This window comes from Lontra canadensis, unplaced genomic scaffold (assembly GCF_010015895.1).
Source record: "Lontra canadensis isolate GAN:19392208 unplaced genomic scaffold, GSC_riverotter_1.0 scaffold71, whole genome shotgun sequence".
In the NCBI taxonomy this organism is placed as follows: Eukaryota; Metazoa; Chordata; class Mammalia; order Carnivora; family Mustelidae; genus Lontra; species Lontra canadensis.
The window spans coordinates 5,990,373-6,003,513 of NW_022631065.1; the positions used below are offsets into that span (position 1 = coordinate 5,990,373).

General features: G+C 45.0%; 2 protein-coding genes across 6 annotated transcripts in view; one reads left to right on the forward strand and one right to left on the reverse strand.

The window, feature by feature from the left end:
- CTNNA2 (catenin alpha 2) overlaps positions 1–13,141 on the reverse strand; it is a 1,106,640-nt gene that overhangs the window by 365,423 nt on the left and 728,076 nt on the right. The gene's annotated exons all lie outside the window — the stretch shown is intronic.
- Positions 6,969–9,540, forward strand: LRRTM1 (leucine rich repeat transmembrane neuronal 1). 3 transcript variants are annotated; one of them, XM_032880686.1, is made up of 2 exons: positions 6,969–7,430; positions 7,546–9,540. In XM_032880686.1, exon 2 carries the CDS (start codon positions 7,605–7,607, stop codon positions 9,168–9,170), a length of 1,566 nt encoding a protein of 521 aa, XP_032736577.1. In that variant the 5' UTR covers positions 6,969–7,430; positions 7,546–7,604; the 3' UTR covers positions 9,171–9,540. The 3 variants fall into 3 exon arrangements, with proteins under 3 accessions (XP_032736577.1, XP_032736578.1, XP_032736576.1); XM_032880687.1 differs by having other exon boundaries at positions 6,969–7,279; XM_032880685.1 differs by having other exon boundaries at positions 6,969–7,275.

Here is a 13,141-nt window from a genome sequence, read left to right on the forward strand (position 1 = left end):
CAGTAAACTATTTTCAGAAATTAACACCTTTATGCAAATTATTTGGCTGGACGGCTACTTAATAAGATGTGAGACTGAAATGCTCATGAACTCCCAAAAGGAACGCTGGAGCCTCCAAAGCCCAACCCTCCATCTGAAGTGGGCACGGACCCTATGGGAAGGAGTAGAGAAACCAGAACAGGGAGGAATGATAGCTCCAAGACAGGGAGAACATTCACATAGGAATCTCAATCAGTGCCTGAGTGAGAAGAAGGAGAGAGGACGAAAAGATGTTTGTTTGTGGTATGGTAGAGTTTCTCAAGGAGAAGAGAAAGCAGCGAAAGAGCTATGGAGGATGAAACGTGTACAACCTTTGAGGGAGACAATTTGGTATTACCTATGGGAAGTCTTTTAAAAGTCCCCACTCTTTGAATGCTAATTTTAGAATTAAAATTTAAGGCCACAGTTGTCCAAACAAGCAAAGGACTATGTCCTAGTTTGTTCAGGCTGCTATATAACAAATTACCTTAGACTGGGTGGCTTAAACAATGAACATTTATTTCTCACAGTTTAGAGGTTTAGAAGTCTAAAATCAAGGTGCATGCAGATTCCGTTTCTGGGGAGAGCCTGCTTCGTAGTTCATAGATAATCTTCTTGCTGTCCTTACATGGCAGAAGAGGCCAAAGAACTCTTAGGGGGTCTCTTTGATCAGGGCTCTAATTCTATTCCTGAAGGCTCCATCCTCCTGATCTAGTGTCCCTGCCAGTCCCTACCTCCAAATAGCATTACCCCGGGACTGGTTTTTTCAACATACGAATTTTAGGGGGGATATAAGCATTCAATCTATTATAGTATATGTGTGAGAATGTTCATCAGGGCCATTTTATAATAGCTAAGAAACAAAACCAAGTAAGTGGTAAACAAGAGGGGATGGATAAGAGAAATAAAATAGAATATTTTGTAGCACTGAAGATGATTCTATTGATTTGTATTCTTAATGTGAAAAAATAACACAATGAAAAAAATAGTAACAAAGGAATATGAGTAATGTTATCAGATTATTAGAAAATATATGCAAAATAGACAAATTCTAAAAGATTACACACCCCAAACTTAATAGTTGATTTCTGGATATTGAAATTTAGGTGAAATTTTTCATTTTAACTTTCAGTTTTTCTTGTGTGTTTTTTTTTTTAATTTTTATTTTTCTATACTGAAAAGGTAGAACTAAAATGTCCATGAGAAATACATGCAGATAGGCAGTGACAGGAATACTGAGGAGGAAGGTGGAAGATGCCTAAAGCTAGCACATACAAGGATTCTGTTCTTCCTGCTGTAATGATAATAAAACCAAACCTTATTAAGAACCTACCAAGTACCAGGTTACTATGATAGACACAGACTTTGCATTCTATGTGTTTGAAATCTAATCAGAGCGAGAACAAGATTCAGAAGGGGGTTTTTGTTTAAATTCTACCAACAGTCATGGGTAATTAACATCACTGACCCTCCAATTCTGCAGTTATAACACTAGGAAATTGGTGACCCCTGGGTTCCTTTTTCAGGTTAGACTTTGTCAATGCTTCAACAGAATCCTTCTCAAAATTTAACTTTAACCTAGGGCTAATGGTAAAATGCAGATGTGATTCTGTGGGTCTCAGAAGACACCTGATTCCACCTGTCTAACATATTTTAAGGCTGTGGGTCCTAGGCATACACTTTTGAGTTGCAAGACACTAACACACACCATCTCACTGAATTTCCCCAAGACTCCTTTAAAATAGCCATCCTTAGTCCTATTTTACTGATAATGGAGTGACCTGTATGGGATCAAATGGATACAAAATGGCAAAGAAGGGACTCCAGTCAAGATCTTTTTACTGTAGTCTCCAAGTTCTTTAATGTCGCATTCAGTGCTAAAATACTAGAAATTACTGCCAAACTCATACAAAGGGAACAGCACCAGGCGTAGGAGTGGTAAAGACAAGATGCTAATGGAGCTCAGAAGAATGAAAGATCACTTTACGGGGGAATCTGTTAAGAACTCATAAAAGAAATTTCACATCAACCTTGAGGATGGCTAGAATGAAGGTAGGCAGAGACTGAGAGAGGATACAACAGTTAGGTATAATACAACAGATCAGAACATATGGCAGTGCAGAGGGAACCTGCAGAGAAGGGTCCCCAATAACAGAACAGGCCTCTTGAAATAAGGCAGACCTCAGAGACTAAAAGAATATAGCAAACTCAAATTTTCAGTATGGCATTGGAAGCCTTTTACCGACCTTCCTCTTCCCAACACAGAGGTTCCACTTGTCCCTGTTTACCTTTTTCCCCATGCCATGAAGAAACTGAGCCACTCAAAAAGATTTAAGCATTCCCATTCCCATATTCGCACTTAAAGCCTTTATGATGCCCACACCTCCTGTCAGTGCACCTGTATTTTGAGTCCATAAACTCAAGTAAAACTCATGAGCTTTACTTCCATCAATGAAAACTTTAAGCATGGTCCCATTGGATCTCTCAGTTATTCTCATTTGTATGTTTTAGAGACATATACTCTCAGGCAGTGGGCAATATATAAATATTATTGGCAAAGTCCCTCAGTGTCTGCTTCTCCTTCCTACCTAAAGTTCCTGGAAGAAAGCACTGAGTCACTGCATTTCTTGGGTTCACCTCCATTACTCCCATCATGCACTGAACATGGTAGGTACTTCCCCAGTGCTATCTGTACTACTACCTAGTTTTAAGAGGAGGGCAAAGTTTGGTAAGAAAAAAAAAAAATTACCTCCCTTCTTTAATTTGTTTCTCCTAAGTAGAACTCCTGAGAGAAGACTTAGGGCCCTCACCTTTGGCCCCATGTGCATCTTCAGAGGCATTCAGTAAAATGCCAGCTGTATGCTGTGTGCCCACAGAAACAACAGAGTTAATTCTCTCCTTTTGAAATTGTGACTCCCACCCTCCTCCCCTTCCTCTAAATGTTCCCTTTTAAAGAAAGCCATGGTTCACTGCTACTGAAAATTAAAGACAACAGCATAAAGATCAAGGTCCAAGCTGGTGCCAGCAATGACAGAACATTAAAATCACCACTCCAATTTCTCTTTCCTTGAACACTGCCAAAGACTACTAATGGAAAGCCAATCCCCAGAACACCTGTTCATTTCAGATGTTCTTCACCTGCTCCTCTTGGTTCACGAACTATTTTGACTACAAGAAACAAATTGGAGGTGATCTCCAGTTGAGATGAAATGGGAAAGATATATCCCCTAAAAACTGTATGTGATTACCCCCCACCCTGCTCCTCACCCCCCCCCATCACAGCATGAAGTACCAAGAAAAAGCAGAGGGCTTATCATGCAAAGGTTAATTTTTAAGGCTTAGAAGAGGAGAAATTAATCACCTTTTCCTCCTCCAAGCTATACTCTGCCCTTTCCAGTTGTCTCAAGCTTGTTCTTCTACCTCCTCTTAGTTCCAGACTGCGTTTTGGCAGTCAGAGTGGACCCCAGAGTTCCTTCCATTTTCTGAAACGATATTTTCAAGATTTTTATACTTCGGTTCCCAATCACACGTTGGCGTGATGGCTTGGGGGTGGTTTTCTGGATGTCTGACTACTGTACTCTGGTGGCTCAGCAAGACAGGGATAAGCTCATTCCCCATATGAAAGTGGAAAATGTTAAGGGTGTTTTTGGAGCATGTAAAGTATCTCTGATCTGCAATCAACACTGAAGGAGACAACATTTTGCCAGCAGAAACCTGTGGTTCGCCCAGAAGAAGAGACTGACCAAGTACATGCAACAGCCACATTATACCCTGAATGAGATGTTCTCACAAGACAGGTAAGGAGAGAAAAAAGATCAAACACGAGGAAAGAGAACTTCAGGGGATTTCTTTTCATTTTTACTTGTTAGTGTGTTGGACCCTGAGAAACATGAAATTAAAATTCGCAAAAAACAGCCTATATCAACTTGCTGTGGTGACTCAAAAGTTGTCGTTTCTCAACTCAACTTTGCTGAAACACTTGATTCATGTTGTTCTTATTTAACCTAATTTGCATTGATTTAATCAGTGCTGGTATGCTTTAAATACATAATAAATTGGGATTCTGCAACTTAGATGACTTAGAATAGCTAAATTTCAATAAAGCTCATTTCAATCTGTTAATGTATACAGTTCTGCCAAAGGGTTTAAAAGCGTAGAAAAGATGCAAACTTGCCACATTAGAGGTGGGAAAGGTTTAAAGATACCATCCAGATGAAATGATTTGCAGGATAATAATGTGAAAAGCAATATATATATATCTTAATTACAACCTAGACACATCTTCTACATTTTGAGTAGCATACTTAGAAGAAAACTCACATATAAATGCAGTGAATTTAATTTTATTCTCTTTCCTCCTTGCCAACACTCAACTCTCTTCTGCCTCTCTGTACCAGCTCTACAAATCAAGTGACATCGAAAGTGGGACCTCTTCTTGCCCATTTGGCAGGCTCCATCATCACTTTGCCAAGCCGTCTGCATTAGGAGGATTTTCTTCCTAGCAGCCCTGGGGATTGGGTGGTTTAGACTCACATTGCTTGCTGAATGGTTGGCCAATGTTTACTCCTGCCTGCCCCCGCCTCCCCCACCACCCTTTAGAGTTTATGGCTCAATCAGCCAGCCTGCTGTCAGGAATAATTGTATTGGCAAAAGGTGAAAACACTTGATGGTGAAATTGTTTGTCTGCTCAAGTGTTCCGCAGCACCTTGCAGGTGCCAGGATGAAAACTGCAGATGCCCAGTCCAGAGTCAGGTAGGAGGCTAGAGTGACAGAGAGGCAACCATCAAGAATGGCAAGGTAAGAACACCACTTAGGTGTGGGACAGCAAAAAATCCATCTGTGGGGTAGAGAGCTGTAAGACCTTGAGTAACAGCCTGATATCTCTGTGTCTCAGTCTCATCATGTGCAAAATTAAGGGGCTTGATTTTCTTTTCTTTTCCTTTTGTTCAAAGATTTTATTCATTTGACAGAGATCACAAGTAGGCAGAGAGAGAGGGGAGAAGCAGGCTCCCCACTGAGCAGAAAGCCCAATTTGGGGCTCTATCCCAGGACCCTGAGATCATGACCTGAGCCAAAGGCAGAGGCTTAACCCACTGAGCCACCCAGAAACCCCAAGGGGCCTGATTTTCTAAAATCTCTTCTAAATCCTAAGATGACATGTGATGTCCAGGACATCTTGGATTTGTTTTCCTTCCAATTAAATAACACATATTGGAGATAAATAACCAGGGTAGAGTTTGGATGAATAAAAAATATAATGATTCATGCCCCTGTTCATAGGACTTTTCCTGAAAAGTACCACCAGTCTTTGATGACTTTGACTCCACTGGCTGGTGCCTTCAGCTTTGATTCTAAGTAAGAACCAACGCAGTTACTTGTCCAAAGTCAATCCAGCCTGGGAGCTTTGGTAACCTACCACCTTCTTATCAAAGTCAGTATCACTATAGTTAATGCCCACTTACTTTCAATCCCTGAGAAGCAGAGATGATGGGAATTCAGAGAGGAGCTGGAGATCCACATTTGATTCCCCTATCACATCCTTGGTTATCTCTGTCAAGACGCTAGGCTTACCCACACTCACTTCCAGAAGGGTTTCCCTCTGCCATCTCTGAGGATTTTTTTTTTTTTTTTCAACAAATGATCAACAGGTTCCTGACAATAGCCATACAGATCCTCTCCAAGCCTTTTGGTTGGAACAAGAGAGAGAGCGAGCTCATTATAAGAACCCCATCTACAGATGATTCTGAATGGAAATAATCAGGCAAAGAATTCTCTTCATACTTAGAAGGCACAATTTAGCAACAGTCTCTAAGTTTAATTAGGGTTATGTGTATGGGGGGGTAGGCTTAATTATGGTTTAAACTACTCTTTCTCTGCTTATTCTCTAGCATTTTCTCCTAGAGGGTACCCCAGGGTAATCACCATGTGCAGCATGTTGGGGTCAGCCCTCCTGGGTGTCATACAGCAGAATCTTTCTTTAATCCACCTGAGACCTTACAGACATCTAAGGGGAATGATTAAGTCCCTGAAGGCTCTCAGGCAGGACTCCCTGTACACAGACATACAGTTCTGCCACACTGGGTCTCATACCACCAAACCGGGATGCTTTCCAAACCCACTGGATTTAGAAACCATTTCCCCATCTACCACTAAAAAGGGCTGGCTGACTGCAGAACTCCAGTGCCTGTAAGGAAAGGGGAAAAGAAAAAAAAAAATCTTAGCCAAGCCCCCACAATCACTGCTTTACTCTATCTTCTCTCAAGTTGCTTTTCTAAAGCAAAGGACCAAATGTTGATTTCTCTACAGATTCCTACGTGTCTCTTACACGTAGACAGCTTTAAAGGGGGGAAGGGGGAAACATCCCCAAAAGGAAAGGGGGAGAGAATAGAATCTTTCAGTTTCCTGCTTGGAAATATCTTGTCATTGACGATGCTAGCCCACATCTACATCCCCTCTCCCCCTTCTTTTGAAATATGGACAAAAAAGCTGAATGTGTTTTCCGTTTCATCAAAGAACATATATTACTTTAGTGGCTCGGTAAAATGTTGGTTTTATGCCCACCCCTTTTCAATCTGCCCATGTCTGAGGTGCTCCGGGAAGACGCACAATCGTGAGCAGCTTACGACACTCAGTGAGCAGTAGGTGCCTGTGCAAGCTCGCGCCGCGCACAGCCTGGCGGAGGGAAGGAGCCGGGAGCCGCTCCCCGCTCCCCGCTCCCCGCGCCGCCGCCCGCGCCGCCCGCCTCCCGCACCTCCCTGCCGCCCGAAAAGCATGAGCGAGCGGGCTCTCCGCAGCCGCCCCGGGCGCGAATGGCAGGCGGTCTCCGCGGAGTAAAAGGTGGCGCCGGTCAGTGGTCCTTTCCAATGACGGACATTAACCAGACTGTCAAATCCAGGGGAGTCGTGAGCCCCGAGTTTGGAGTGTTTTTTTTGTTGTTGTTGTTTTTTTTTTTTTTTTTTTTCTCCCACAACGTCACAGTCCGAACTGCAGAGGGAAAGGACAGCGGCAGGAAGGCGAAGCCCGGCGCCGGCACGTAGTTGGGAAACTTGCGGGTCCTAGAAGTCGCCTCCCCGCCTCGCCAGCCGCCCTTGCAGCCCAGAGCCGAGCAGCAAAGTGAGACATTGTGCGCCTGCCAGATCCGCCGGCCGCGGACCGGGGCTGCCTCGGAAACACAGAGGGGTCTTCTCTCGCCCTGCATATAATTAGTCTGCACACAAAGGGAGCAGCTGAATGGAGGTTGTCACTCTCTGGAAAAGGGTGGGTAAGACACTTTTTAATTAAATTCTTTCCCGAAGATTTTTTTTTCCTCCCTTTTCTTTGCTGCAGCATCTAACATGGACCAAATCACCATCTCTTTGATCTTTCCGTGGCTGTGAACTTTCTATGCTGCCCAGCTTTCTGCATGCTTAGAGGTGAACGTGTGGCTTTGGGGAGGGGGGGTCCTTCTTTATTTCAATATATTTATTTGATTTTGCCCTTTTCTCCCCCTCCCCCGCTCCCCCTCCCTTGGAATAAAATATGATGTAGATTTCTGACCGAGCGCTTCCAATGGACATTCTCCAGCCTCTCTGGAAAGATTCTCGCTAATGGATTTCCTGCTGCTCGGTCTCTGTCTATACTGGCTGCTGAGGAGGCCCTCGGGGGTGGTCTTGTGTCTGCTGGGGGCCTGCTTTCAGATGCTGCCCGCCGCCCCCAGCGGGTGCCCGCAGCTGTGCCGGTGCGAAGGGCGGCTGCTGTACTGCGAGGCGCTCAACCTCACCGAGGCGCCCCACAACCTGTCCGGCCTGCTGGGCTTGTCCCTGCGCTACAACAGCCTCTCGGAGCTGCGCGCCGGCCAGTTCACGGGGTTAATGCAGCTCACGTGGCTCTATCTGGATCACAATCACATCTGCTCGGTGCAGGGGGACGCCTTTCAGAAACTGCGCCGAGTTAAGGAACTCACACTGAGTTCCAACCAGATCACCCAACTGGCCAACACCACCTTCCGGCCCATGCCCAACCTGCGCAGCGTGGACCTCTCGTACAACAAGCTGCAGGCGCTGGCGCCCGACCTCTTCCATGGGCTGCGGAAGCTCACCACGCTGCACATGCGGTCCAACGCTATCCAGTTCGTGCCGGTACGTATCTTCCAGGACTGCCGCAGCCTCAAGTTTCTTGACATCGGATACAATCAGCTCAAGAGTCTGGCGCGCAACTCTTTCGCCGGCTTGTTCAAGCTTACCGAGCTGCACCTGGAGCACAACGACTTGGTCAAGGTGAACTTCGCCCACTTCCCACGCCTCATCTCCCTGCACTCCCTCTGCCTGAAGAGGAACAAGGTGGCCATTGTGGTTAGCTCGCTGGACTGGGTTTGGAACCTGGAGAAAATGGACTTGTCTGGCAACGAGATCGAGTACATGGAGCCCCATGTGTTCGAGACCGTGCCGCACCTGCAGACTCTGCAGCTGGACTCCAACCGCCTCACCTACATCGAGCCCCGGATCCTCAACTCCTGGAAATCGCTGACAAGCATCACCTTGGCCGGGAACCTATGGGACTGTGGGCGCAACGTGTGCGCCCTAGCCTCATGGCTCAGCAGCTTCCAGGGGCGCTACGATGGCAACTTGCAGTGCGCCAGCCCGGAGTACGCGCAGGGCGAGGACGTCCTAGACGCCGTGTACGCCTTCCACCTGTGCGAGGATGCCGAGCCCACCAGCGGCCACCTGCTCTCAGCCGTCACCAACCACAGTGACCTGGGGCTCCTGGCCAGCCCGGCCACCACACTCGCTGACGAAAGGGAGGGGCAGCTCGACGGCACGCACGAGCCGGCTACCGTGGGTCTCCCTGGCGGCGAGCATGCCGAGAACGCTGTGCAGATCCACAAGGTGGTCACAGGCACCATGGCCCTCATCTTCTCCTTCCTCATCGTGGTCCTGGTGCTCTATGTCTCCTGGAAGTGTTTCCCAGCCAGTCTCAGGCAGCTCAGACAGTGCTTTGTCACGCAGCGCAGGAAGCAAAAGCAGAAACAGACCATGCATCAGATGGCTGCCATGTCTGCCCAGGAATACTACGTTGATTACAAACCTAACCACATTGAGGGAGCCCTGGTGATCATCAACGAGTATGGATCCTGTACCTGCCACCAGCAGCCCGCAAGGGAATGCGAGGTGTGATTGTCCCAGTGGCTCTCAACCCGTGCGCTACCAAATACGCCTGGGCAGCTGGGGCGGCTGGCCAGCGCCAGGCTGGGGTCTCCTTGTCTGTGCTCTGATATGCTCCTTGACTGAAACTGTAAGGGGATATCTCCCAGAGACTTGACATTTTAGCTTTATTGTGTCTTAAAAACAAAAACGAAATAAAACACAACAAAAACCCCACCCCACAACCTTCAGGACAGTCTATCTTAAATTTCATATGAGAACTCCTTCCTTCCTTTGAAGATCTGTCCATATTCAGGAATCTGAGAGTGTAAAAAGGTACCAATCATTGATTTTTTTTTTTTGTAAACTAAAATGTTTAAAATAAAATAGCATTTACAGTTTTTACAGACTGGTGTAACCTAAATGAATTGTTACCTGTGTTAAAAGAGAAGCAACAGTTAAAACGTCCTTCCCTGTGTGTGTGTGTATGGGGGGGGCGGGGGGGGCGCACTGGCTAGAGGGAAAATCCAGAAATTCAGGAGCATAGTAGACTCAATTTGAAATATTAAGAAGGACAAATACAGCTCATGAGGTTGATTTATCCCCATATGACTAAAGACTGGAGGGGGGAAAAAGCAAGACCTTTCGTATTATTTTTAGGGGAGTGCGGTGCAGTCACGGTAACGCAAGTGAAAGTGGAACTGAGGACTGAGCATCACTGCCTAGCCTTGAAGGCAGGAATCATTACAAATAGCTTTTTAAAAGGCAGTGTCGGATTGTTTGTCCTATGAACAAGAAACATTTTTGCACTTAATATAACAACCATCTTTCAAATCAATTCAAAGTCTCACCCCCAAATGTCACTGGTTCATAATTCTCTTATGCCTCTGATTCACCAGAGGGGTAGCATTTGTGCCCTTTTCTGTACTCTCCCAAGTGAAAGACAGACCCTCAGCTCCTGTTCAGCAAGATCTGACTGAGGGGAGGAAGAGGAATAAGACAGAATCCAAATGCTGGCAGATGAAAGCTGTGCTTTCTGGAGCACATTGCTAAGACTGCAGCAAGCTTAGGCCCTCAGTAGTGACAGCACACTCCTAGTTACTTTGGGGAACAGTGAGAAAAATCCTCTGGCTGAATGCCTACTGGGTAACTAGCAGGAGACTTTAGGGGCAGACTTGGTAGAGAAGCAATAGGGGTCGGGTGGGATGGGGGAAGATCACCATTGACCCTGTGTTCAAATATTACAGAGACGGGAATAATTTGTTAGCCTGGAACAGAAAAGCTGCCTCTTTTCAGAGTGCCCTTTTGTGTAATGCCTGCTTTCCCTGAGCTCTTTTACTTTTCTCTGTGTTGGGATCAATGACTGCTTCTTCCCACCCCTTCACAGGTTTCCAGGTCCATCATTGAGATTTAGGTTGCTTACTGAACTAAATTAAAGAGTAGTAGCAGTTGGTGGGTGAAGGGAAGGGAAAGAGGGAGGAGTACTGTGTGTTGGATGGGAGGGGTCTTTCACTCGCTAACACTTTAAGCAAATGTATGATGGAAATAAATGGAGATGGAGAGCAGATGGTGAAAACCGAACCAATACCCATGCCCAGAAGTCTTTTTTCAAACTCAGGTGCTCACCTTTCTGAAAGATCCTATAACCTGGCATCTATCTATCTATCTATCTATCCATCCTTCCTCCCTTCCTCCCTCCCTCCATCTATCTATCTATCTTTCTTTCTTTCTTTCTTTCTTTCTTTCTTTCTTTCTTTCTCTCTTTCGAGACGTTCACATAGTAGGGAGAGGGAAGGGGAAAACACACACACATACCACCATCTCTCAAATGCAAATGCCTCTAGCCACCTACCTAAAGAGGAAAAATCAGCTGTTTGAAATGCAGAATCTCATCACCAGGAGGTTTACTTAGGCTGAGGACTGGTAGTAGGTTTCTCTTCTACCTAGGGAGAAATCCATTTGCCTAATAATACTGCACATAAGGGGCCCTTTCCAGAGAAATACTTTGCAAATGTCTCTAAGATGCTAAACCTTGAGAGTAGAGTTTAACACCTTCCTCCCTCCCTCTCTAGCTCGCTCGTGCTCTCTCTCTCTCTCCCCCTCTCTCTCTCTCACACACACAGGCATGCATATGCACCCCAGCTCATTTTTCCTGACCAGAAGACTTCATCTTCTTTGTTTCTAATTAAAACATGACATTATGACAGACACCATGCTCTTATCATGTATTTAGGCGAGAAGAGAGGTGCTTTATTTGATAATTTTGAGAAGGTTTTGGATTCAGCCTATGCATGACAATTCAGAGCTGCTGTTTTAAATAGCATACCACTCAGGGGGCAGGAGCAGTAGGAACAAGGTCTGCTTAGGGGTGTGCCATCTGTAATTAAACTTGAGTAAAGGGTCTCTAGAAACCAACATGCCCTTTTTGGAAAGAAAAAAAAAAAATCCCAAACTGTGCAATTGAAAGAAAGTTCCTTGGATACCATTGATTTAATCTCATAGGAAGGTTACTGGAATCAAGTGCCAAAGGCTACTTCTACCCTGGTGCATTAAGGACTGTGTGCTGGTGTGCTTATAGGGAAAGCTTCTAGAAGCAAATCCTTTCTGGCAAACATCAGAACCACAGGTCCCCTACCCCCAGAAATACAGATATTTGAGACTGTAGAGTTTATCTCCTATACCCAAGACCTTTTTTCCTTTCATTCTTCTTTTTTCAATGTGGTCATGAGAAAAAGCCAGAGAATAATTGTGCTTTGTTTTATGATGCTGGCCACACCCCCCCCAACCCAAACCAAATGACTAAGTATCACATATGTAGAACTTAAGTGCACGTACATCTAATGAAAGATCATTGTAAAGAGGAATCTGCAATCTGGTAACTGGAGAGCAAATGCCAGCCATAGAAAATTATGTTCTTACTTTGTGTGTCTGTGTAACTTTGCATCGTGTGTCTTTGTAGCAAATATGTTTTCTACACAAACAGGAATGTAGCTCACATCATTTTATGCTCATGCACCTCTTGCTTTGGAGAAAGACGGGGTGGGGAAAGAGAAGGATAATGGAAATCAGTAGTTTTAACGAAGGTTTTGTGGCACTTGAAATCTTTTCTTTCACAAATTAATTAATCTTTAAGCTTCAAGAAACTTGTTCTGACCCCTCTAAGCCAAGTACTGAACATTTAAAAGAGAATCTAATTTTTAAAGGCATAGTATCCTTTTTATGTGTTCTTCCCACAGAGGGTGCTAATATCGTTATCCTGTGCTATCTGAAAAGAATTTAAGGCCACAATTCACGTCTCTTCCTGGGCACTGTGATGGATTAACCCCCCATTTGCAGTACCTTCCCAGATGATTAAAGTTCAGCCATGGCATAGAGGTTTTTCGAATATTTATATAGGAAAAAAAAAGTCCTTTCTGATGACAAATGACACTCTCACACCAGTCTTAGACCCAGTAGTCTTTTAGGTTGTGCCAGAGGGAGCATGTTAAAGAATGCTTTGGCCTTCCTTTAGAGAAAAGGCAACCCCTGATACTCAGACTTCAGCCATGATGGTTGAGAAGTCCAGTCCCAAGCCCAGTCCCGAGCACAACCCATGCTCCCAAGACTGTAAGTTGCCATCAGAAAAAAAGAGTATTCCAGCAAAAGGAAACATTCTTTAAAATCCATTTTTAATATTCTCCCAAGCTCCTCAAAATATTAGTGTGCCTTACCTTTCCTCCCTGCCTGCAGGAAGGCAGACATTTGGTATGACTTAGCATCAACAACACATTTCTGAGTATGTGTAAGTAATTAGAGGGGCAAACGCCACATGGTGCTCCTCTCCAGTTTCATAAGCAACTATACCCAGATCACAGGAGTGCTCAGGGGCCACCTGTGTTTTTGGGTTACATTAATCAACTCGTCATCAGGTTTGGTGCCTATTCTATCTGGCATCACCACAGAGAAGGGGACACTGGTGGGTCACATATTCTGGTAAAATAAAAGGCACTGGATACCTCTCTCAG